At 49.9% G+C, this 24323-nt stretch overlaps 1 protein-coding gene across 1 annotated transcript in view; it reads right to left on the reverse strand.

Annotated features, from left to right (window-relative positions):
- RABL6 (RAB, member RAS oncogene family like 6) overlaps nucleotides 1-24323 on the reverse strand; it is a 136596-nt gene that overhangs the window by 95937 nt on the left and 16336 nt on the right. Inside the window, exon 2 of the mRNA XM_065418713.1 lies at nucleotides 21435-21569. Within this exon, the coding sequence (XP_065274785.1) occupies nucleotides 21435-21569 (135 nt within the window). The remainder of the gene's footprint in view (nucleotides 1-21434; nucleotides 21570-24323) is intronic.

The following is a 24323-nucleotide window of genomic DNA, read 5'->3' on the forward strand; positions in this document are numbered from 1 at the left end:
TCAAAAAGCCGGACATGTCCGGGGGAATCCGGACGAATGGTAACCCTACTCTCCTCATAAGTCATGTGCTCCAGACCCCTAAACATTTTTGTTGCCCTCCGCTGGACTCTCTCCAATTTTTCCACATCCTTCTTGTACTGTGGGGCCCAAAACTGGACACAGTACTCCAGATGAGGCCTCACCAATGTCGAATAAAGGGGAACGATCACGTTCCTCGATCTGCTGGCAATGACCCTACTTATACAGCCCAAAATGCCGTTAGCCTTCTTGGCAACAAGAGCACACTGTTGACTCATATCCAGCTTCTCGTCCACTGTGACCCCTAGGTCCTTTTCTGCAGAACTGCTACCTAGCCATTCGGTCCCTAGTCTGTAGCAGTGCATAGGATTCTTCAGTCCTAAGTGCAGGACTCTGCACTTGTCCTTGTTGAACTTCATCAGGTTTTTTTTGGCCCAATCCTTTAATTTGTCTAGGCCCCTCTGTATCCGATCCCTACCCTCCAGTGTATCTACCACGCCTCCCAATTTAGTGTCATCTGCAAACTTGCTGAGAGTGCAGTCCACACCATCCTCCAGATCATTAATAAAGATATTAAACAAAACCGGCCCCAGGACCTACGTCCAGTTTTTCTAAATAGTCCCGAACCACTTCTTTCTCCACAGAGGGCTGGTCACCTTCTCCCCATACTGTGCTGCCCAGTGCAGCAGTCTGGGAGCTGACCTTGTTCGTGAAGACAGAGGCAAAAAAAGCATTGAGTACATTAGGTTTTTCCACATCCTTGGTCACTAGGTTGCCTCCCTCATTCAGTAAGGGGCCCACACTTTCCTTGACTTTCTTCTTGTTGCTAACATACCTGAAGAAACCCTTCTTGTTACTCTTAACATCTCTTGCTAGCTGCAACTCCAAGTGCGATTTGGCCTTCCTGATTTCACTCCTGCATGCCTGAGCAATATTTTTATACTCCTCCCTGGTCATTTGTCCAATCTTCCACTTCTTGTAAGCTTCTTTTTTGCGTTTAAGATCAGCAAGGATTTCGCTGTTTAGCCAAGCTGGTCGCCTGCCATATTTACTATTCTTTCTACACATCGGGATGGTTTGTTCCTGCAACTGCAATAAGGATTCTTTAAAATACAGCCAGCTCTCCTGGACCCCTTTGCCCTTCATGTTATTCTCCCAGGGGATCCTGCCCATCTGTTCCCTGAGGGAGTCAAAGTCTGATTTTCTGAAGTCCAGGGTCCATATTCTGCTGCTCTCTTTTCTTCCTTGTGTCAGGATCCTGAACTCGACCATCTCATGGTCACTGCCTCCCAGGTTCCCATCCACTTTTGCTTCCCCTACTAATTCTTCCCTGTTTGTGAGCAGCAGGTCAAGAAAAGCTCTGCCCCTAGTTGGTTCCTCCAGCACTTGCACCAGGAAATTGTCCCCAACACTTTCCAAAAACTTCCTGGATTGTCTGTGCACCGCTGTATTGCTCTCCCAGCAGATATCAGGGTGGTGATTAAAGGTGCCCATGAGAACCAGGGCCTGCGATTTAGCAACTTCTGCTAGTTGCCGAAAGAAAGCCTCGTCCACCTCATCCCCCTGGTCTGGTGGTCTATAGCAGACTCCGACCACGACATCACCCTTGTTGCTCACACTTCTCAAGTTTATCCAGAGACTCTCAGGTTTTTCTGCAGTTTCATACCGGAGCTCTGAGCAGTCATACTCCTCTCTTACATACAACCCAACTCCCCCCACCTTTTCTGCCCTGCCTGTCCTTCCTGAACAGTTTATATCCATCCATGACAGTACTCCAGTCATGTGAGTTATCCCACCAAGTCTCTGTTATTCCAATCGCATCATAGTTCCCTGACTGTGCCAGGACTTCCAGTTCTCCCTGCTTGTTTCCCAGGCTTCTTGCATTTGTGTATAGGCACGTAAGGTAACTCATCGATCGTCCCGCTTTCTCAGTATGAGACAGGAGTCCTCCCCTCTTGCGCTCTCCTGCTCGTGCTTCCTCCCAGGATCCCATTTCCCCACTTACCTCAGGGCTTTGGTCTCCTTCCCCCGGTGAACCTAGTTTAAAGCCCTCCTCACTAGGTTTATCAGCCTGCTTGCAAAGATGCTCTTCCCTCTCTTTGTTAGGTGGAGCCCGTCTCTGCCTAGCACTCCTCCTTCTTGGAGCACCATCCCATGGTCGAAGAACCCAAAGCCTTCTCTCCGACACCACCTGCGTAGCCATTCGTTGACTTCCACGATTCGACGGTCTCTACCCAGGCCTTTTCCTTGCACAGGGAGGATGGACGAGACCACCACTTGCGCCTCAAACTCCTTTATCCTTCTTCCCAGAGCCACGTAGTCTGCAGTGATCCACTCAAGGTCATTCTTGGCAGTATCATTGGTGCCCACGTGGAGAAGCAGGAAGGTAGCTTGTAAGGTATTCAGCTATATGCTGCCATGAAAAACAAGCTACGTCCATACTGCAGTGTGTAGCTACACATGTCAATGAAAGGATTTGGAAGGGGGGAAGCAGTGGGGAAAGGTTCCCCCCGTCAGAGCTTTTCCCTATTGCTGGAGTCCTTGCAAGGAAATAACCTTGCAGACACAAAACAAATGTAGATTGTACGTACAGCACTGTCTTCTTGAGCCTGCAGACAGAGCTAGTGTCTCTGGTCCTGATATAGCTAAGCAGCATGAGAGTGAAATTAATGAGACTGATCAGTTTTAGTACCAGAACCCTGGGTCTGGATACAATTGTGTCAATTTCATACTCCTGCAGAAGGCTGTGGAGACAATGGAGTGATTCAGGACTTGGCTACACTTGCGAGTTAGTGGGCATTAAAGGAGCCCTGGCCACACTAGCTCACTCCCCGTCCACACTGGCAAGGCACGTAGAGCGCTCTGACTCCACGGCTACAGCCCTGCTGGTTCTCCACCTCGGCGAGTGGAATAACGTTTGGTGCATCCCTGCTGGAGCGCCACAGCGCCAGTGTGCACGACCTGTCCTGTTAATGCTCTCTGATCAGCCTCCAGAAGTGTCCCACAATGCCTGTTCTAGCCACTCTGGTCATCACTTTGAACTCTACTGCCCTGCCCTCAGGTGACCAACCGTCAGACCCGCCCTTTAAATTCTCTGGGAATTTTGAAAATCCCCTTCCTGTTTGCTCAGCAAGGCGTAGAGTGCTCTCAGCGAATCTTTCCAGGTGACCATGCCTCCACGCGTCAGGCGATCCCCAGTATGGAGCAATGGCGAGGTGCTGGACCTCATCAGTGTTTGCGGGGAGGAAACTGTCCAGTCCCAGCTGCGCTCCAGCCGTAGGAATTACAATACCTTCGGGCAGATATCAAGGGACATGATGGAAAAGGGCCATGACCAGGACGCAGTGCAGGATTAAAGTGAAGGAGCTGCGGAATGCCTACCGCAAAGCCCGCGAGACAAACAACCGCTCCGGTGCTGCCCCCGAGACCTGCCGTTTCTACAAAGAGCTGGACGCGATACTTGGGGGCGACCCCACCTCCACTCCAAGTACCACCATGGACACTTCAGAGCCCAGTTCAACAAGGCAGGAGGAGAAGGAGGAGCAAAGCGGGAGCGAATGTGCTCAGACAGAGGAAGGCACCCCAGAATCCCTAGATGCATGCAGCCAGGAGCTGTTCTCAAGCCAGGAGGAAGGTAGCCAGTTGCGGCGGCCAGTGCTTGGGGAAGGACAAACACCAGAGGAGGTTCCCAGTAAGCGGCTTTTATTTTGGGAAGGAAGTTATTCAGTGCAGGCTCTTGGGGCGAGGAGGATTAGGGCTGCATGCATGCCTAGATAGGGCGCCGATGAGCTCTCACATATCGTGATAATTGGCCTCGGTGATCTCTTCAAAGGTCTCATCCAGAACTTGGGCAATGCGCTTGCGCAGGTTTCTCGGGAGAGCCACTGTGATCCTTGTCCCAGTAAGGCTAATTTGTCCACGCCACTGTGCCGTGAGGGGTGGGGGGGACCATTACGGCACACAGGCAAGCTGCATATGGGCCAGGGCAGAAGCCGCATTGCAGTAGAAGACCCTCCCTTGCTTCCCAGGTCACCCTCAGGAGAGATATCTTCAAGGACAAACTCCTGTGGAAAATGTGGGGACAGTGTTCAATAGGGGCCACCTGCTGCTGTTGGCTCTCCCCATGGCACAGAAACCCAGAGGACAGTACAGCCGTGAAACAATCAGTCACACTTGACCCTGTGCTTACTCACCATTTGGGGGCTCCTGTGGGTTTATATGTGCTCGCTTTGGGACGGGCAAATTATGCTATTGTGTAGACTGTGCTTGCCCTTAAGTACGGGGGAATCATTGCTCTGTCTGGTGTGAACAATGCTGCCTCTGTTAAGTGTTGCATTTTGCTTTTACAGATGCAACCTTGAGATCTCAGCCATCTGTGTTATCACCGGCTGAAAGATTCCAAAGAATCAGAAAGAGGCCACGTAGAAGCAAGGAAGACATGTTGCATGAAGTAATGCAGCATTGGAGTAATGAAAATCAAAAAGTGCATGGGGAGAGTGAAAGGAGGAGCCGCCAGCAGAATGAGGAGCGCAGGCAGAAAAGCACGGAGCGGCTGATAAGCATAATGGAGCACCAAGCAGACTCTATCCAGGCGCTCGTAGCCATGCAGGCGGAGCACTACCGCGCCTGCCCTCCCCGCAGACCTTGTCCCAAAACTGTTTCCCATGTGCCCCCATTTCACCTCCAACCCACTTTCCCCAACATCAGGGTTCTTACCGCCACCAGCTGCCCTCTGTAGCTTCACCACCCAGGCCTGAAAACTACGACCCTTACCCACTGCACTCAACCCCCATCAACATGCAGTATAGCCATCTTGAAGTGCAGCACTCACTGCACAGCACTCCAGACAGGACACAAGCAAATCTGTGATTGTACTGTTCCCCACGCCATCCCCTTGCCCTTTCTGTTTCCCAAGCAGTTGTTTCTCTTTTCAATAAATGGATTTTTTGGCTTTGAAAATATTCTTTATTATTGCATAAAGTAAAAGATGCAGTGCCTGTTTCTTTCCTGGGCTAAGGTAAGTCAGCGTAGCAAACACAGATTCCTACTAACATTGGAACCACTGCATTTCACTCCCGTGCAGGGCACCAGACATTACTGGTGGCTTTCAGCCTCAAATAGCTCCCTCAAGGCATCCCTGATCCTTGCAGCCCCGCGCTGGGCCCCTCTAATAGCCCATCTCTCTGGCTGTTCAAATTCAGCCTCCAGGTGTTGAACGTCCGAGTTCCATGCCTGAGTGAATCGTTCACCCTTCCCTTCACAAATGTTATGGAGGGTACAGCACGCGGATATAACCGCAGGGATGCTGTCATCAGCCAAGTCCAGCTTCCCACACAGAGAGCGCCAGCGGCCCTTTAAACGGCCAAAAGCACACTCCACAGTCACTCTGCACCGGCTTAGCCTGTTGTTGAACCGCTCCTTGCTGCTGTCAAGACTCCCTGTGTAGGGTTTCATAAGCCACGGCATTAAAGGGATAGGCAGGGTCTCCAAGGATCACAACGGGCATTTCGACTTCCCCTACGGTGATCTTCTGGTCTGGAGAAAAAAGTCCCGGCTTGCAGCTTCCTGAACAGGCCAGTTTTCCTAAAGATGCGTCCATCATGCGCCTTTCCGGGCCAGCCTGCGTTAATGTCAATGAAACGCCCATGGTGATCCACAAGTGCTTGGAGAACCATACAGAAATAGCCCTTCCGATTAACGTACTCAGAGGCTAGGTGGGCTGGTGCCAGAATAAGAAAATGCGTGCCATCTATTGCCCCTCCGCAGTTAGGGAAACCCATTTGTGCAAAGCCATCCACAATGTCCCGCACGTTATCCAGAGTCACGGTTCTTCTGGGCAGGATGCGATTAATGGCTCTGCAAACTTGCATCAACACGATTCCAATGGTCGACTTTCCCACTCCAAACTGGTTAGCAACCGAGTTGCCAGCTTCCAGACTGCAATAGCCACCCGCCTCTCTACTGTCAGGGCAGCTCTCAATCTCGTGTCCTTGCGCTGCAGGGTGGGGGCGAGCTCTTCACACAGTCCCATGAAAGTGGCTATTCTCATCCAAAAGTTCTGCAGCCACTGCTCGTCATCCCAGACTTGCAGCATACTCCTCAGCAGTTCGGGCTCCATTCCCACAGACCGAAAGGGAAGACAGAGCGTGCAGTACAAAAAATGTTGAAAGATGGCGCCAAATGTGGACGGAAGCACAGGGAATGTTGGGATGCGAACCGATGCATCATGGGGCGTTGGGACAGGATCCAGAATGCCCCACCCCCTCCGCCCCCTTCCCACAAGCCACAGCGCCAGAATGGAAAGAGGTGCTCTGTGGGATAGCTGCCAATAATGCACCGCTCCCAATGCCGCTGCAAGCAGGGCCAACTTTAGGCCGATTCCCCCGAATCGGGCCCCGTGCTTAAGAGGGCCCCGCGCCCAGTGGTGAGCTGGAGCCGGTTCCCAAGCTCCGGCACCTGTCCGCCCCACCCCCGGCCCTCCCCTGAACGCTCCCCGCCCCCCCTTCTCCCCCTCCCCTGCTTCCCGCAAATCAGATGTTCGCATGGGAAGCCTGGGAGGCTTCAGAAACAAGCGGCGGCTTCGCAAGGTAAGCTGGGGCGGGGGGGGGGGGGGGGAGGCGTGAGGAGAGCTTCAGGGAGGTGCAGCGCGGCCCAGTCCGGCCCTGGCTGGGCGGCGTGGCTCCGGCCCCGACTCTGGCCGGGCGGCTCCGGCTCCACCCCCGGCCGGGCGGCGGATCCGGCTCTGGCTCCGGTTCCAGCCGGGCAGCGCGGCGGCCCGGGCCCCAGCCCCGGCAGCACGGCGGCACAGCGCGGCTCCAGCTCCGGCCCCAGCCGGCGTGGCGGCTCTGGCCCCGGTCCCGAGCGGCGCGGCGGCGGTAAGCGGCATGGTAAGAGACCGGGGCCGGGGTGGGTTGGATAAGGCAGGGGCAGGGAGTCCTGGGGACAGGTAGCGGGTGGGGGGGGGGGTTGGATCGGGCAGAGGTTCTGGGGGGGGCGGTCAGGGGATGGAAAAGGGGGGGTTGGGTAGGCGTGGGAGTTCCAGGGGTCTGTCGGGGTGGTGGTGGATGGGGTCGGGGCAGTCAGGGGACAGGGCGAATTGGGTAGGGGGTGGGGTCTTCGGAAGGAGTGGCTAGGGGACAAGGAGCGGGGGGGGGTTGATGGGTTGCGGTTTCTGAGGGGGGCAGTCGGGGGCAGGACATGGGTGGGGGTCGGATGGGGGGGTGGATGTACTCACCGGGCGGTTCCCTACCGGGTCTTCGGCGGCGGGTCCTTCAGTGCCGCGGAAGATCCGGAGCGCCGCCGGGTGAGTCATCCCTGCCGGGGCCCCATCGAAACTATTCGAATCGGGCCCCGCACTTCCTAAAGCCGGCCCTGGCTGCAAGTGCCGCAAATGCGGCCACGCCAGTGTGCAAGCAGCTGTCAGTGTGGAAAGACTGCAACGCTTTCCCCACTTTCTCCGAAGGTGGGTTTAACTCACAGCGCTCTACATCGGCAAGTGTAGCCATGCCCTCAGAGAAAGGCAAAACACCAGACTTGCACACAGTTAAGAGCAACATAGCACAAATCTGTCTCCAAACACACACTTACAGCAGCCAGAAGGCTGCGAGGAGAGGCAGAGTAATAGAGACACCCTCTGCCCCATGCAGCAGCCAAGATACTTTGCCAGAGAGGTAAAGTTAGTGAGACCCTCCGCCCTCTCAACTGGCAAGAGGCTCTGGGAGGGGAGAGTGAGGAAGCTCCTCTTCCCTTCCAGCAGCTAGAGGGAACTGAGCTTCACATTTATAAAGACAACTAGTAGCCAGAGACTAAATACAAGATGGAGCCCCCCAGCCCCAGCAGGATCCAGGTACAATTCCCAGTGCCCTCCCTCCTGCTTCTCATTAGCTGGAGTATCAGTGGGGCTGGACTTCTCACCAAGACCCTGCCCTGCACTAAGGAGCCCTACTCTTATCATGTACATATCTGCTGCTAATGACAGGGCATGGATCACTTGATGATAACCTGTCTGTTCATTCCCTTTGGGGCACCTGCCATTGGCCACTGTCAGAAGACAGGATACTGGGCTTGATGGACCTTTGGTCTGACCCAGTATGGCCCTTCTTATGAGGTTAAGTCACCTAGTAGATGTATCATTAATTGCTCAAGCCTTGCTCAAAGTCAACAGTAACCCTTCCAGTTAGCTTAAGAGCAAGCCAACTGGCCTAGAAAGGAGAGAAACATTAAACATTAAATTATTTTTGATGGGGCCTTAGAAGCAGTAGAGAGAATAGCATGGCATATAGAAGCAAGTGGGAAATGGGTAAGTATTTGCGATACAAACGATCCAAGGGGAAATGATTTTCATAAGTACTTACTGGATTACATGTTATTTTCCTATGCTAAAAGTGAACAGTTATACCAATTGTTACACCCAACACAGTCTAGTTTTTAAATCAGCCATTGCATTCCTGACTATATCATGAACATACAAGCAGATGATTAGCTTTTAGTGCCACTGGGTTAGCTTTATGACACAGAAGACATTATGGGCAGCATTCCACCTAAATTGCTTCTGAAGGCAAGTATCTGAACAATAGTGTCAGATCACAGGTTAATCCAAATCACAGATTGTGAAACTAATAGCCCCGTATTTCAAGCCTAACCATAGCATGGCTCAAACCTACTCAAATATCTCTGTTCAAGAAATTACTTAGCATAGCATTCTGCAGCCATTTCCACACTAAAGGCATTGTTTACTCCCAAAGAAAGGGTAGTGGGAAAGTCAGTAAGGCCTCTGATTACAAAGAATAACCCATTTGCTGGTTGATTTCATCATGAAGGACTCCCTGTCTATGAGAGAGACAGACTCACTCCTATACCCCTAGGCAAACTACTTCACATGCTTAGGATTGTAAAACTTAGGCTTTGTGTTCACTACCCGCCGATCCGGCGGGTAGCAATCGGTCTATCGGGGATCGACTTACCGCGATAGTGAAGACGCGATAAAATCGATCCCTGATCGCTCTGCCGTCGACTCCGGAAATCCACCACGGCAAGAGGCGGCAGCGGAGTCGGCGGCAGCGGTCGACTTTCCCCCGTCCTCACAGCCAGGTAAGCCGACCTAAAATACGCAACTTCAGCTACGGTATTCACGTAGCTGAAGTTGCGTATCTTAGGTCGGACCCCCGCTGTAGTGTAGACCTAGCCTTAGAAAGCACAGTGGCTGTTACCCTATGCATTTATGAATAATCAAGCTTCTTAAACAAAGATCATGCAATATTTACTAGTATTACATTTGGGCTTTCTTGTGGCACTGTCCAGAGCAGAATGAAACTGATGAGGATCATGTAATCATAATTGTACATTGGAATCCAGAAAGTCAATTGCTTAAACTCCTAACTCCCTTAATAAAACCCAACCCAACCAAAACAAAAACCAGAAACTCATGACTAAGGGCAGTCTACACTGGCAGAGTTACAACGCCGCTCAGAGAGCACTGAAGGGAAACTGCTGTTGTGTGTTCGCAAAGTCAGCTGCCTGCACAATAGCATGTTCGCACTTGCAGCAGTATTCGGAGCAGTGCAGTCAGGTCAGCTATCCCACAGAGCACCTCTTTCTCTTCTGCTGCTAAGGGCTTGTCTTCACTACCCGCCCGGATCGGCGGGTAGAAATTGATCTCTCGGGGATTGATTTATCGCGTCTCGTCGGGACGCAATAATCGATCACCAAATCGACGCGCGTACTCCACCAGCCCAGGTAGGAGTAAGCGCCGTCAACGGGGGAGCCACAGCAGTTGATTTGCAGCCGTCCTCACAGCGGGGTAAGTCGGATCAGTTACGTCGAATTCAGCTACGCTATTCGCGTAGCTGAATTTGCGTAGCTGAAATTGATCCCTCCCCATAGTGTAGACGGAGCCTAAGACTTGTGGGGAGGCGTAGGGGGTTGCAGGGCATCCTGGGTCCTGTGCCAGAGCCCTGTGGTGCATTACTTCTCATCTCAGCAATCCCTGTGCTTCTGTCTGCATTTGGTGCCATCTTTCAACGGTTTGTGTACTGTGCGCCCTGCCTCTTCGGGCTGCAGGAATGGATCCCGATCTGTTGACCAGTATGCTGCTCGCTCTGACCAACACGTCACGAGTGGCAGTAGAGTTATTCCTTAAACTACAAAAGCAAGAGGAATGAGACCTTGATCTCACCACACATAGTAGCTACAACACAAGATTGCCTGTGGCATTCACAGAGGCGCTGACCACAGTGGAACACTAATCTGAGTGACACTAAACGGGGAGGAGTGGTAGATACGCTGGAGGGTAGGGATAGGATACAGAGGGACCTAGACAAATTAGAGGATTGGGCCAAAGGAAATCTGATGAGGTTCAACAAGGACAAGTGCAGAGTCCTGCACTTAGGACGGAAGAATCCCATGCACTGCTACAGACTAGGGACCGAATGGCTAGGCAGCAGTTCTGCAGAAAAGGACCTAGAGGTTACAGTGGACGAGAAGCGGGATATGAGTCGACAGTGTGCCCTTGTTGCCAAGGCGGCTAACGGCATTTTGGGCTGTATAAGTAGGGGCATTGCCAGCAGATCGAGGGACGTGATCATTCGCCTCTATTCAACATTGGTGAGGCCTCATCTGGAGTACTGTGTCCAGTTTTGGGCCCCACACTACAAGAAGGATGTGGAAAAATTGGAAAATGTGTAGTGGAGGGCAAGAAAAATGATTAGGGGGCTGGAGCACATGTCTTATGAGGAGAGGCTGAGGGAACTGGGATTGTTTAGTCTGCAGAAGAGAAGAATGAGGGGGGATTTGATAGCTGCTTTCAACTACCTGAAAGGGGGTTCCAAAGAGGATGGATCTAGACTGTTCTCAGTGGTACCAGATGAGAGAACAAGGAGTAATGATCTCAAGTTGCAGTGGGGGAGGTTTAGGTTGGACATTAGGAAAAACCTTTTCACTAGGAGGGTGGTGAAGCACTGGAATGGGTTACCTAGGAAAGTGGTGGAATCTCCTTCCTTAGAGGTTTTTAAGGTCAGGCTTGACAAAGCCCTGGCTGGGATTATTTAGTTGGGGATTGATCCTGCTTTGAGCAGAGAGTTGGACTAGATGACCTCCTGAGGTCCCTTCCAACCCTGATATTCTATGAACGCTGCTTTTGGGCTCGGGAAACAAGTACTGAGTGTGGGATCATATTGTGATGCACGTCTAGGATGACGAGCAGTGGCTGCAAAACTTTCAGATGAGGAAAGCCACATTCATGGGACTGTGTGATGAGCTCGCCCCAGCCCTGGGCATGGACATGGACATGAGAATGAGAGCTGCCCTGCTATTGGAGAAGCGTGTGGCAATTGCACGCTAATCCTAGCTGGAAGCTAGCTAAACCAGACTGCTAACGATTGGTCGCTAACCAGTTCGGAGTGGGAAACTCATGTTGACAAAAGTCTGCAGGGCCATTAATCGCATCCTGCTCCGAGACACCGTGACTCTGGGCAACGTGCGTGATATTGTGGATGGCTTTGCATAAATGGGCTTCCCTAACTGCAAAGGGGCGATAGATGGCACGCATATTCCAATTCAGGCACCAGACCACCTAGCCACCGAGTACATTAATTGCAAGAGGTATTTCTCAATGGTTCTCCAGGCACTTGTGGATCACTGTGGGCGTTTCACAGACATGAATACAGGCTGGTCCAGAAAGGGGCATGACGCATGCATCTTTTGGAACACTGGCCTGTTCAGGAAGCTGCAAGCAGGGACTCTCTTCCCAGACCAGAAGATCACCATAGGGGAAGTCGAAATGCCCACTGTGATCCTGGGAGACTCTGCCTACCCCTTAATGCCGTGGCTTATGAAACCATACACAGGGCAACTGACAGCAGCAAGGAGTGGTTCAACAACAGGCTGAGCAAGTGCAGAAGGACTGTTAAGTGGGCTTTTGGCCGTTTAAAAGCCCGCTGGCGCTGCCTCTATGGGAAGCTGGACCTGGCCGATGAAAATATTCGTATGCTTATAGCCGCGTGCGGTACGCTCCTTAATATTTGTGAAAGGAAGGGTGAAAGCTTCACTCAGGGCTGGACCGCAGAGGCTCGGCACCTGGAGACTGAGTTTGAACAGCCAGAGACCAGGGCTATTAGAGGGGTGCAGCGTTGGGCTATAAGGATTAGGGACACCTTGAGGCAGCAATTTGAAGCTGAAAGCCACTAATATCTGTTGCTATGCTCGGAAGTGCAGTGCTTGTAATGCTAGGAGGTGACTGGTGCAGACGATGCAATATGGGGGTTTAACATAATTGTATGTTGCTTTGCAGGGCTCTTTTTGCTTTCAATTAATAGAATAAAGATTGCTTTCAAACCAAAACAATTCTTTTATTAAAAAACAACAACTGGCTGAGAGTGTCAAACCAAAAAAAACAAACCAACCAAAATAAACCATCAGCAGTGAGGGGAGGGGGGAAGGGAAGGTCCCCAGGAGGAGGAGGGGTCCCGGGATGCTAAAGATTTTGTATGTCCAGGGATCATATCCACCCTTCTCCTTTGGAGTACAATGCAGCGGGTACTGTACTTCAGCAGGGCCAAACTGCAGTGATATAGGTGTTGAGTGCAGTGGGAGTCCGCAGTGCTGGACTGTGAAGGGGGAGGAGTGGAATGCAGCGGGTACAGACTGGAGCCAGGAGGTTGATAAGAGTGTGTTGGCAGTGTTTGGGGGGGGGGGGGCATGAGAAAGAGTTTAGTGACAGTCGCTGCAGGGAAGGGGGCGGGCACGGAGCTGCTCGGTTTGAAGAGCTAGTATCCTCTGGAGTGTGTCTGCTTGGCGCTCCATAACGTTTAAGAGTGCTCCGTGGCTTCATTCCGGTGTGCCGCGTTCTCCTTTCGCTCCCTCTTCTCACTGTTCCGCCACTCCTTCCATTCCTGTTTCGCAGTGGTGGAGTGCATCATAACATCACGCAGAAAGTCCTCCTTAGTTCTCCTTGGCTGCTTTCTAATTCTGAGCAGCCGTTCAGCTGCCGATAACAAAGAGGGAGGCTGGGCTCCCAAGGTCATCTCTGTGAAGTTTAAACGCAACATTTTACAGAAGCAGTATTGTTTGCAACACAGATAACACTGTTTCAGTGCTTTAAAACACAGCCAGTACTCACACACCTGTCAGTAACTGGCTGACCCGAGGCAAGCACACATGAGCCACAAGACCCCCCCAAAATGGTGAATAGCCACAGGGGAGGGTAAATCACTCTTCCTGGACCCTGCTGTACACTGGGCACACGCCTTTTGGGGAGAGCCAGCACTGTAGGGGTGGGCCTGATAATCATTCCTGTCCCCATACTTTCCACAGGATGTGATCATTACAGAAGATATCTCGCTGCTGAGGGTGAGCAGGGAATCAAGGGAGGGTCTTCTCCAAGACTGCAGCTTCCACCCCAGTCCCTACGCGGCTCGCCTATGTGCAGCAATGGTCCCCCCCATGACGGCACAGTGGCACGGGAAAGTTACCGTTAATGGGGCAAGAAACAAAGCAGCTCTGCCGAAGAACCTGCGGCGGTGGATTGCCCAATATCTCCGTGAGAGTTTCCTGGAGATTTGAGGGAGAGTCCCGTGAAGTGAGGGAGTCAATTAACAGCCTGTTCCGCCGCTCAGACTAGGCGTGCGGTGGGAGACAAGCCTGTTTTCTGCAACCCTCCTGCCCTCCTACCCCCAACAACTTGCTTCAGCAATTCCCAAAATCAAATCCACTTACCAGGGGCCTCCTCTCCTGTTTGCGCTTTGCCAACATCTGACAGCTGTGCCTGGCTAGCCTCCTCTGGAGTAGAAAAGAGCTCCTGGTTGCATGCATCTCTGGCCTCCGAGTCATCCTCTGGGTCCCCACCTGTCCACACCCTGATCCAAGATCTCCTCCTCCTGGCTTGGATCCACTTTCAACTGGCACGTGAGCCACCGAAGTATGCACAGTGGTCTTCGCAGTGGAGATGGGGTCGCTGCAGAGTATCGCGTCCAGCTTTTTATAGAGCCGGCAGCTCGTGGGCACAACACTGCAGCAGCGGTTTGCCTCCTGTGTCTTGTGGTAGGTGTTCCGCAGGTCCTTCACTTTGACCCTGCACTGCAATGTGTCCCGGTCATGGCCCCTTTCTGTCATGCATTGTGAAATCTGTCCATAGGTATCATAATTCCTACGGCTGGAGCGCAGTTGGGACTGGACAGCCTCCTCTCCCCAAATGCTGATGAGGTCCAACCTCTCTGGCACCACAGAGCAGTAGCCCCGGCACAGAAAGCTGTACGCCTCTCGTTGGGGTCGTTTTCTTTACAGCGCTACAACTGCGCAGTTTCTGCGCACTAAGTGGCTTGGCAGTGTGTACACCTCAGGAGTTACAGCGCAGAAAGCTGCTTTACTGTGCAGAAACTTGCCAGTGTAGACAGGGCCTAAAGCTTACCAAATTCCACAGACAGGAGACCAGTGGATCAGAGAAACAGGCTGGTTCATTCTCAGAAGAAAAAATCCACATCCCTCTAATAAAATGAATTCTTTGCCAGCACTCTGAGATTTCAGAATAATTACAAAGAGCTGACAAGTTGTATATTCCATCTCTTCATTTAAAATCTTAATACCAAGCAACCTAAGGATCCCAGAATATTCGATTGAAATTTAATTAGTCTTGGGAAATGGCTGACGGTCTATCTCAGTATCGTTATTCAAACAGCAGAAGTGTGGCACAGGCAAAATAAATTGTAGTCTTCCCCCTAACAGAAGAAGTCAGCCAGCAAGACAGTAATTAGGTCTGGGCTGACTTCTCAAAATGCCCACGTCTTGTCTATCATCAGTGGGAAGTTTTTCACAGGAGGAAACATCTATGATGTTTGTTAAAAGCTGTGAGGGTGTTTTTTTTTTTTTTTTTTTACAGCACTGAGTAATTTTTAATAAGATCAGCAAGTGAAATTCTTTCCCATTAATTGTCTAACAGTACAAAACTATTATTTTCTTTAAAGTGAAACAAACTGACAGCAAGAGACAGAACGTCAGCTCTGTAATCTCTCAAGTGTCCATCAGACTCCCCTCTTCCCCCACATATTTCACCTTGAGGAAAGCCCTCCACCTTGCAATACACATGGCTGTCATTTCCAAACACCAAATTCTGTTATGACAGAGCATTACACTAACTTTGGCCTTACGCAAAAATTGCCTTCAGTTACTGGATTACCAACAAAACCAGCCTGCTAAATGGGCTGCCTCTACACTGGAAAAAATGGAACCTGGGATCCAACAAGTACAGATGCAATCTAATGTTTGGAAACAGCATAAACTGCCTGACTTCCCTCTACTTACGGAGCACAGTTTTCAAACATTTTTGTGCATGTAATTTGACTGCCTAATTAGTGCCACTGCGTGCACAAAGCAAGTAATTGGTGCTGTAAGTTTGAGGTCTTATTTAAAAAAAAAAAAAAAGAACCTGTTTCCATTGCTGTATTTATGAATAGTACATATTATAATAGTACAATAGTATGCTTAGAGTAAAGGCTGAAAAAAAAATAATCACACACTGTTTACCTATAACATGGAAAAATACTGCTTCTACAGATGCAGCCACCATTTGAATGTTAATTGCCTTTAGGTTTGCCCACTACCATGGAAAAAAGAACTTCCCGGTTTCTTATTTTGATCTCTTATAGCTCTGCTGGTAAAATAGTGTGGCGCATACCCCAACCAATTTTCAACGTTTTTCTTGTACCCCACAGTCAGACTGACATTCCAAGAGGCCAGAGAGGGAAGAGAGCTGAGTGACAGGTCTCGGCCTGACACAAGGAAGGAACAGCAGAGCCTTCACGCACTGCAGAGGCTGCAGGACCCTGTCTAAGTTGCGCAGCAGAGGAAGTGCCTTATGCCAGCTGATGCAGGATAAACAGGAAGCTGGTGCTCCCAAAGGAAAGGTGCATATGGGTGTGATAGAGTCACAGGTCTGATGCTCTGGAACTGCTCTTTATGAAGACAGACGGGACTCGGGGTAACGGGACTCCCCTCAGGGCACGCTGTCCAGGGCAAGGAGCCCCCCCTTCTGAGTCCCCAACAGCAGACTGCCCAGGTTCCAGCGACCCCTCCCCCCAGAGCCCTGCCACTTGATCCGCTCCACACAGCTTCGTTACGGTCCCGCCGGGCAGAGACGACGCATACCTGCTGATAATGGGGGGGGGCCCCACAATTTAAAGGTTTGGCCATCCCCAGAACAGCTTGAGTCACACACCCCACCCCCAAACCAGGCCTTCCCCTTACCCTCAATCTCCCCTTCCGGAAAGCAGTGGCCCCTCCCTGCAGCTCCCAGCTGTTGCGCCTGGCTCTCCCCATGCGCAGCTCACCAGCCCAGCCGCACAATGTGACCGAGTGGGGCTGGCAAAACTGGGAACCGCAGTCTGCCCGTGCTGGCGCACTGTGAGCTGGGGAGCCAGGCTCTGCCAGGCTCTGCCAGGTTCAGTGGCCCCTAGCAGAGGCCAGCAGCTCTACAGCGCCAATTTTGCAGGAAAAAATGAAATTCTGTGCAGAGCATTAATTTTGTGAAAATTTTGCATTGCACGGTGGTGCAGAATTCCCCCAGGAGTAACAGCTGGGAAGACCAAACCTTTTAAATTCTAGTCAGAGTAGATCAGCCAAAGCCATTGGCAGAGAGGAAGTGGTAGAAGGCAGCCACAGAATCTGTTTAGTAATGGGAAAAATCTACTTATGCCCTTGCAGACCCAATTATTTAATATGCTATTTAGCTCCAAGGGTGTGATTTTGGGGTGCAACTCTGGGAGGTACAGCAGAAAACCCACAGTCTGGAATTGGGAGGGTGCAGCTAAAGGGGCTTTAAACCACCTCTGACCCGCCCATAATAGCTTCGAATTGGGAGGGTGCATAGCAGCCCTCAGTAAAAGTTGGCTGCCTAAGTTATTGCAGCCCAAGCAGAGCTACCTACAAGTCACAATGCAACCCAGAACTGTGGGCGTTGCAGTGTGCCAGGGTGCACTAGGTCCGGAGGTTCCCTGCTGGAGGCTTTGTGGCCCTGCAACACCCTGCCTCAGAATAGAGCAGAGGGAAGTCCTCCAGGCAACCTAGAGTGGCTGCAGAGAGGGGCCAATCAGGGGGCAGATGGAGCAGCCAATCCGGGGCCAGAAGAGCCCTACATAAGACAAGCAGCAGAGCAGAGAAGTTCAGCTGCTGCATGGAACTTGACGAGGGAGGACTGGGTGCCTGGCTGGCTAGATGAGCAGCAGGCCATGGACAACTCACTGCAGAGAGCTCACCAAGCAGAACTGAGCCCAGGGAAGGCTGCTAAAGACCGGATGCCTGGCTGGCTAGAGTAGCAGCAGGACCATGAACAGGTCAGTGCAGGCAGGCTGAGCCCAGGGGACTGAGCCCAGAACCAGGCGAGGGTACAGAGATCATAGACTCATAGGACTGGAAGGGACCTCGAGAGGTTATCTAGTCCAGTCCCCTGCACTTATGACAGGACTATATTATCTAGACCATTCCTGACAGCTATTTGTGTAACCTGCTCTTAAAAATCTCCAATGATGGAGATCCCACAACCTCCCTAGACAATTTATTCTAGTGCTTAACTACCCTGACAGTTAGGAAGTTGTTCCTAATGTCCAACCTAAACCTCCCTTGCTTCAATTTAAGCCCATTGCTTCTTGTCCTATCCTCACAGGTTAAGAGCAACAATTTTTCTCCCTCCTCCTTGTAACCTTTTATGTACTTGAAAACTGTTATGTCCGCTCTCTGTCTTCTCTTTTCCAGACTAAACAAACACAGTTTTTTCAATCTTCCCTCATAGGTCATGTTTTCTAGACCTTTAATCATTCTTGTTGCTCTTCTCTGGACTTTCTCCAATTTGTCCCACATCTTTCCTGAAATGTGGTGCCCAGAACTGGACACCTTACTCCAGTTGAGGCCTAATCAGCGTGGAGTAGAGCGGAAGAATTACTTCTCATGTCTTACAACACTCCTGCTAATACATCCCAGAATGATGTTCGCTTCTTTTGAGACAGCGTCACACTGCTGTCTCATTTTTAGCTTGTGGTCCACTATGACCCCCAGATCCCTTTCCACAGTACTCCTTCCTAGGCAGTCATTTCCCATTTTGTATGTGAACTGATTGTTCCTTCCTAAATGGATTGCATTTGTCCTTATTGAATTTCATCCTATTTACTTCAGACCATTTCTCCAGTTTGTCCAGATCATTTTGAATTTTAATCCCATCCTCCAAAGCACTTGCAACCCCTCCCACTTGGTATCGTCTGCAAACTTTGTAAGTGTACTAGGCCATTATCTAAATCACTGATGAATATATTGAACAGAACCAGACCCAGAACTGATCCCTGTGGGACCCCACTCGTTATGCCCTTCCAGCATGACTGTGAATCACTGATAACTACTCTCTGGGAACTGTTTTGCAACCAGTTATGCACCCACTAGCTCCATCTAGGTTGCATTTCCCTAGTTTGTGAGAAGTTCGTTCAAGACAGTATCAAAAGCTTTACTAATAACAGGAGTACTTGTGGCACCTTAGAGACTAACAAATTTATTAGAGCATAAGCTTTCGTGGGCTACAACCCACTTCTTCGGATGCATATAGAGTGAACCATATATTGAGGAGATATATATACACACACATACAGAGAGCATGAACAGGTGGGAGTTGTCTTACCAACTCTGAGAGGCCAATTAAGTAAGAGGAAAAAAACTTTTGAAGTGATAATCAAGATGGCTCAGTACAGACAGTTTGATAAGAAGCAAGTGTGAAAATACTTACAAGGGGAGATAGATTCAATGTTTGTAATGGCTCAGCCATTCCCAATCCCTATTTAGCCCTGAGTTGATTGTGTCTAGTTTGCATATCAATTCCAGCTCAGCAGTCTCTCGTTGGAGTCTGTTTTTGAAGTTTTTCTGTTTTAAGATAGCCACCCGCAGGTCTGTCAAAGAATGGCCAGACAGGTTAAAGTGTTCTCCCACTGGTTTTTGAGTATTATGATTCCTGATGTCAGATTTGTGTCCATTAATTCTTTTGCGTAGAGACTGTCCGGTTTGGCCAATGTACATGGCAGAGGGGCATTGCTGGCACATGATGGCAGTATTGTAAGTATTTTCACACTTGCTTCTTATCAAACTGTCTGTACTGAGCCATCTTGATTATCACTTCAAAAGTTTTTTTCCTCTTACTTAATTGGCCTCTCAGAGTTGGTAAGACAACTCCCACCTGTTCATGCTCTCTGTATGTGTGTGTATATATATCTCCTCAATATATGGTTCACTCTATATGCATCCGAAGAAGTGGGTTGTAGCCCACGAAAGCTTATGCTCTAATAAATTTGTTAGTCTCTAAGGTGCCACAAGTACTCCTGTTATTTTTGCGGATACAGACTAACACGGCTGCTACTCTAAAAGCTTTACTGAAGTCTAGATATATCCCGTCTACCACTTCCCCCCATCCACAAGGTTTGTTACCCTGTCAAAGAAAGCTATCAGGTTGGTTTGACACAATTTGTTCTTGACAAATCCATGCTCACTGTTACTTATCACCTTATTATCTTCTAGATGTTTGCAAACTGATTGCTTAATTATTTGCTCCATTATCTTTCTGGGTACAGAAGATAAGCTCACTGGTCTATAATTCCCCGGGTTGTCCTTATTTCCCTTTTTATAGGTGCCATTTTCCAGTCAACTGGAATCTCTCCCATCTTCCATGATTATTCAAAGATAATCGCCAATGGCTCGGATATCTCCTCAGTCAGCTCCTTAAGTATTCTACGATGCATTTCATCATGCCCTGGTGACTTGAAGACATCTAACTTGTCTAAGTAATTTTTAACTTGTTCTTTTCCTATTTTAGCCTCTGATCCTACCTCGTTTTTACTAACATTCATTATGTTAGATGGCCAATCACCACCAACCTTTTTGGTGAAAACCAAAACAAAAGTCATTAAGCACCTCTACCATTTCCACATTTTCTGTTATTATTTCTCCCCTCCCCCCACCATACTGAGTAACAGGTCTACCCTGTCTTTGGTCTTCCTCTTGCTTCAAAAGTATTTGTAGAATATTTTCTTATTACCCTTTATGTCTCTAGCTAGTTTGATCTAGTCAGAGAAGGGCACTGCTGGTCTGGTTGCAGACTGAGCCCAGGGAGGGCTGCTGAAAAGGACACCAGCTGAAGGTACTTAGATGGGCCCCGGCTGGGTGACTGACGAAGGCAGTGCCTTGGGGAAGACACCTTAGAGCTATGGCCCCATACCAGGGCAGAGAAAGAACTTGGACTGTATACCCCAAAAGGGGGGGACAGCATGTGTGGCTTGGCCAGAGGGCTCAGCTGCCGAAGACCAGCTGAGAGAACCAGCAGCTGGGGGGTGCTTGCAAGAGGCAGGCGCCACCCTGATGTAAAACCAAAACAGGCTCACACCTAACCGAGAGAAAGGGCGCCTGTGAAAAGACTGGTTTCAGAGTAGCAGCCGTGTTAGTCTGTATCCGCAAAAAGAACAGGAGTACTTATGGCACCTTAGAGACTAACAAATTTGTTAAATAAATGTGTTAGTCTCTAAGGTGCCACAAGTACTCCTGTTCTTTTTGTGACAAGACTGTTTGCAGGCACAACTGGCCAGAAAAAAGGAGGCACACATGAGGCAGGTGCTGACGCCATTACAGGCATGCACCATGGCCCTGCTCCCTCAGCCTACCCCCTCCTGCCTCCTATGATTGATCTTAAGAAGAGGGTCTCCTAAAATAATCGGCTGCTGTCTTATGCAGTTTCTACATCAGCAGCATTCTGCCCACGCTGTAAAAATCCCAGGGCCAGTTCCTTTATGCTGCCATAGCAGGAAGAAGACTTCTACCCCAGCTCTGCAACTCAAGCAAGTGTCTTATAGAACATCATTGACAAGATACAGTAATTCTGTTTTTCAATACCTTGTACTTGTATTAATATCTCCACCTAAGATTATTAGAACTACAAGCATTTTAAAAATCTAATTCACTTTTCACCATGTCCAGTATGGATTTACACTCCAATTGCAGAGTGAGACTAGACTGCTCCATTTCACCTGCTGGTATTAAATGTACTAACACAGTACTGTTGTACTTCAGTAGCCAACCCTCCAGGGACAAATTTCACTAATAAAATCCGTTTTCATTGAAACAGCAAGAAAATACAATGAGCATTTCAATTCATATTCACGTTTTGTTAAATTTCTTCCTGTGATTTTAACTACTGAGGACATCTGTTTAAATGGTTGGTAACGTAATTACTGAGTGAAAGGATTAAAAAACAGGATTATTTGAATAATCAAGTAAGAGTGATGAGTACCCATTTTAAATCTAAACTGGATAAAGCTGAAAGAGACAGCGGAGGCTACAGAGGAATTCCTGCCCCCACGGCACAAACTGTTCCTTCCCCCAGGCACCCTTCATTCCCTCTCCCTTCTTACTTTTATAGTTCCAGTGGATGCTGGTGACTTGGATCTCCTGAGTAGGAATATATTCCTCAACAAACTTCTTCCCCTGGAGTCGGTGCCAGAGTGTGGTTTTCCCTGTGTTCCTGTCCCCTCGGATTACAATTTTCACTGGGGGGAGAAGAGCAAGTACAAAAATAAAGTTGATTAAAACAAATCTTGGGAATGCTTGGAAAAGTGTTACTATTTTGAAAGTGTTATTCTGATGTAATTAGATCTTTCATGTTACACATGCAGGGTATTTCATTACAAGATATGAGCAACAGTCAGTCATTCAAATTCCTGCTTACTCAGCTGCATAGTTTAGTTCAGCAGGAAGAACCAACTTCAAGATCAAGCCACTTATCCTTGCCCTTGGGGCCTTGCACAACTTCCTTCAGTCTATGCCTCTGCTCTCATTTCTCCCTAGTTCCCATCCTACTGCCTTCCCCGCTCACCACCCTGGGTAACCTTAACCCCTGCTCACGTTTCAACAAGTTCTTCCACACTTACCTTTGAGCTTGCATCCCCCTCCTCCTACCCATGTGCCAAATGCCCTCCTGTAGCGTTCAAGTTTTCCTTAAATAATTTTCTTATCCTCAAGAAAATAATGATCTCCTGAAGCTATCTGCACCACTTTGAAATTGGCTGGTCAGCTTGGATATCTGAATTGCCCTGTCTGAGGGCTTGCCTACTTGAGAAGGTTGCACCAGTTTAAATTAGGGTATGTCTACACTACGGGATTAATCCGAATTTATATAATTCGAATTTGGGAAACAGATTGTATAAAGTCGAATGTATGCGGCCACACTAAGCACATTAATTCGGCGGTGTGCGTCCATGTACCGGGGCTAGCGTCGATTTCTGGAGCGTTGCACTGTGGGTAGCTATCCCATAGCTATCCCATAGTTCCCGCTGTCTCCTCCGCCCATTGGAATTCTGGGTTGAGATCCCAATGCCTGATGGGGCCAAAAACATTGTCGTGGGTGGTTCTGGGTATATCCTCCCCCCTCTCCAGGAAAGCAACGGCAGACAACCCTTTCGCGCCTTTTTCCTGGGTGAACAGTGCAGACGCCATACCACGGCAAGCATGGAGCCCGCTCAGCTCAAGACAGCAGTCATGAACATTGTAAATACCTCGCGCCTTATCGTGCAGTTTATGCTGAACCAGAACCTGCAAAACCAGGCGGCGAGGAGCAGGCTACGGCAGCGCGGCGGCGAGAGTGATGAGGATATGGACATGGAATTCTATTGAACCGCGGGACCCGATGCTTTGGAGATCATGCTGTTAATGGGGCAGGTTATAGCCGTGGAACGCCGATTCTGGGCCCGGGAAACAAGCACAGACTGGTGGGACCGCATAGTGTTGCGGGTGTGGGACGATTCCCAGTGGCTGCGAAACTTTCGCATGCGTAAGGGCACATTCTTGGAACTTTGTGACTTGCTTTCCCCTGCCCCGAAGCGCCAGAATACCAAGATGAGAGCAGCCCTCACAGTTGAGAATCGAGTGGCGATAGCCCTGTGGAAGCTTGCAACGCCAGACAGCTACCGGTCAGTCGGGAATCAATTTGGAGTGGGCAAATCTACTGTGGGGGCTGCTGTGATGCAAGTAGCCAAAGCAATCACTGAGGTGCTGCTACGAAAGCTAGTGACTCAGGGAGATGTGCAGGTCATAGTGGATGGCTTTGCTGCAATGGGATTCCCTAACTGTGGTGGGGCGATAGATGGAACCCACATCCCTATCTTGGCACCGGAGCACCAGGGTACCCAGTACATAAACCGCAAGGGTTACTTTTCAATGGTGCTGCAAGCACTTGTGGATCACAAGGGACGTTTCACCAACATCAACGTGGGCTGGCCGGGAAGGGTTCATGATGCTCGCGTTTTCAGGAACACTACTCTGTTTAAAGGGCTGCAGCAAGGGACTTACTTCCCGGACCAGAAAATAACCGTTGGGGATGTTGAAATGCCAATAGTTATTCTTGGGGACCCAGCCTACCCCTTAATGCCATGGCTCATGAAGCCATACACAGGCAGCCTGGACAGGAGTCAGGAGCTGTTCAACTACAGGCTGAGCAAGTGCAGAATGGTGGTAGAATGTGCATTTGGCCATTTAAAAGGTCGCTGGCGATCGCTACTGACTCGCTCAGACCTCAGCCAAACCAATCTCCCCATTGTTATTTCTGCTTGCTGTGTGCTCCACAATCTCTGTGAAAGTAAGGGGGAGACCTTTATGGCAGGGTGGGAGGCTGAGGCAAATCGCCTGGCTGCTGATTACGCGCAGCCAGACACCAGGGCGATTAGAAGAGCACACCAGGAAGTGCTGTGCATCAGAGAGCTTTGAAAACCAGTTTCATGACTGGCCAGGCTACAGTGTGAAATTTCTGTTTGTTTCTCCTTCATGAAAACCCGCTCCCTTTATTGACTCGTATTCTCTGTAAGGAACCCACCCTCCCCGTTCCCCCAGCTTGCTTTCAAAAGAAATAAAGTCACTATCGTTTAAAAATCATGTATTCTTTATTAAGTGATTATAAACATAGGGAGAGAACCAACAAGGTAATCTGAGTGAGGTTTGGGAGGAGGATAGGAGGGAAGTAAAAGGCCACTGAAAAAATTCAATATAATGACAGCCTTTTGGTTGGGCTGTCCACTGGGGTGGAGTGGGAGGGTGCACGGAGCCTCCCCCCCCCGCGTTCTTACACGTCTGGGTGAGGAGGATATGGAACATGGTGAGGGGGGAGGGAGGTTATACAGCGGCTGCAGCGGCAGTCTGTTATCCTGCTGCCGTTCCTGAAGCTCCACCAGATGCCGGAGCATGTCCGTTTGATCACGCAGCAGCCCCAGCGTTGCAGCCTGCCACCTCTCATCTCGAGCGTCCCTCATGAC

Source organism: Emys orbicularis, chromosome 18 (genome assembly GCF_028017835.1).
Source record: "Emys orbicularis isolate rEmyOrb1 chromosome 18, rEmyOrb1.hap1, whole genome shotgun sequence".
NCBI lineage: Eukaryota > Metazoa > Chordata > Testudines > Emydidae > Emys > Emys orbicularis.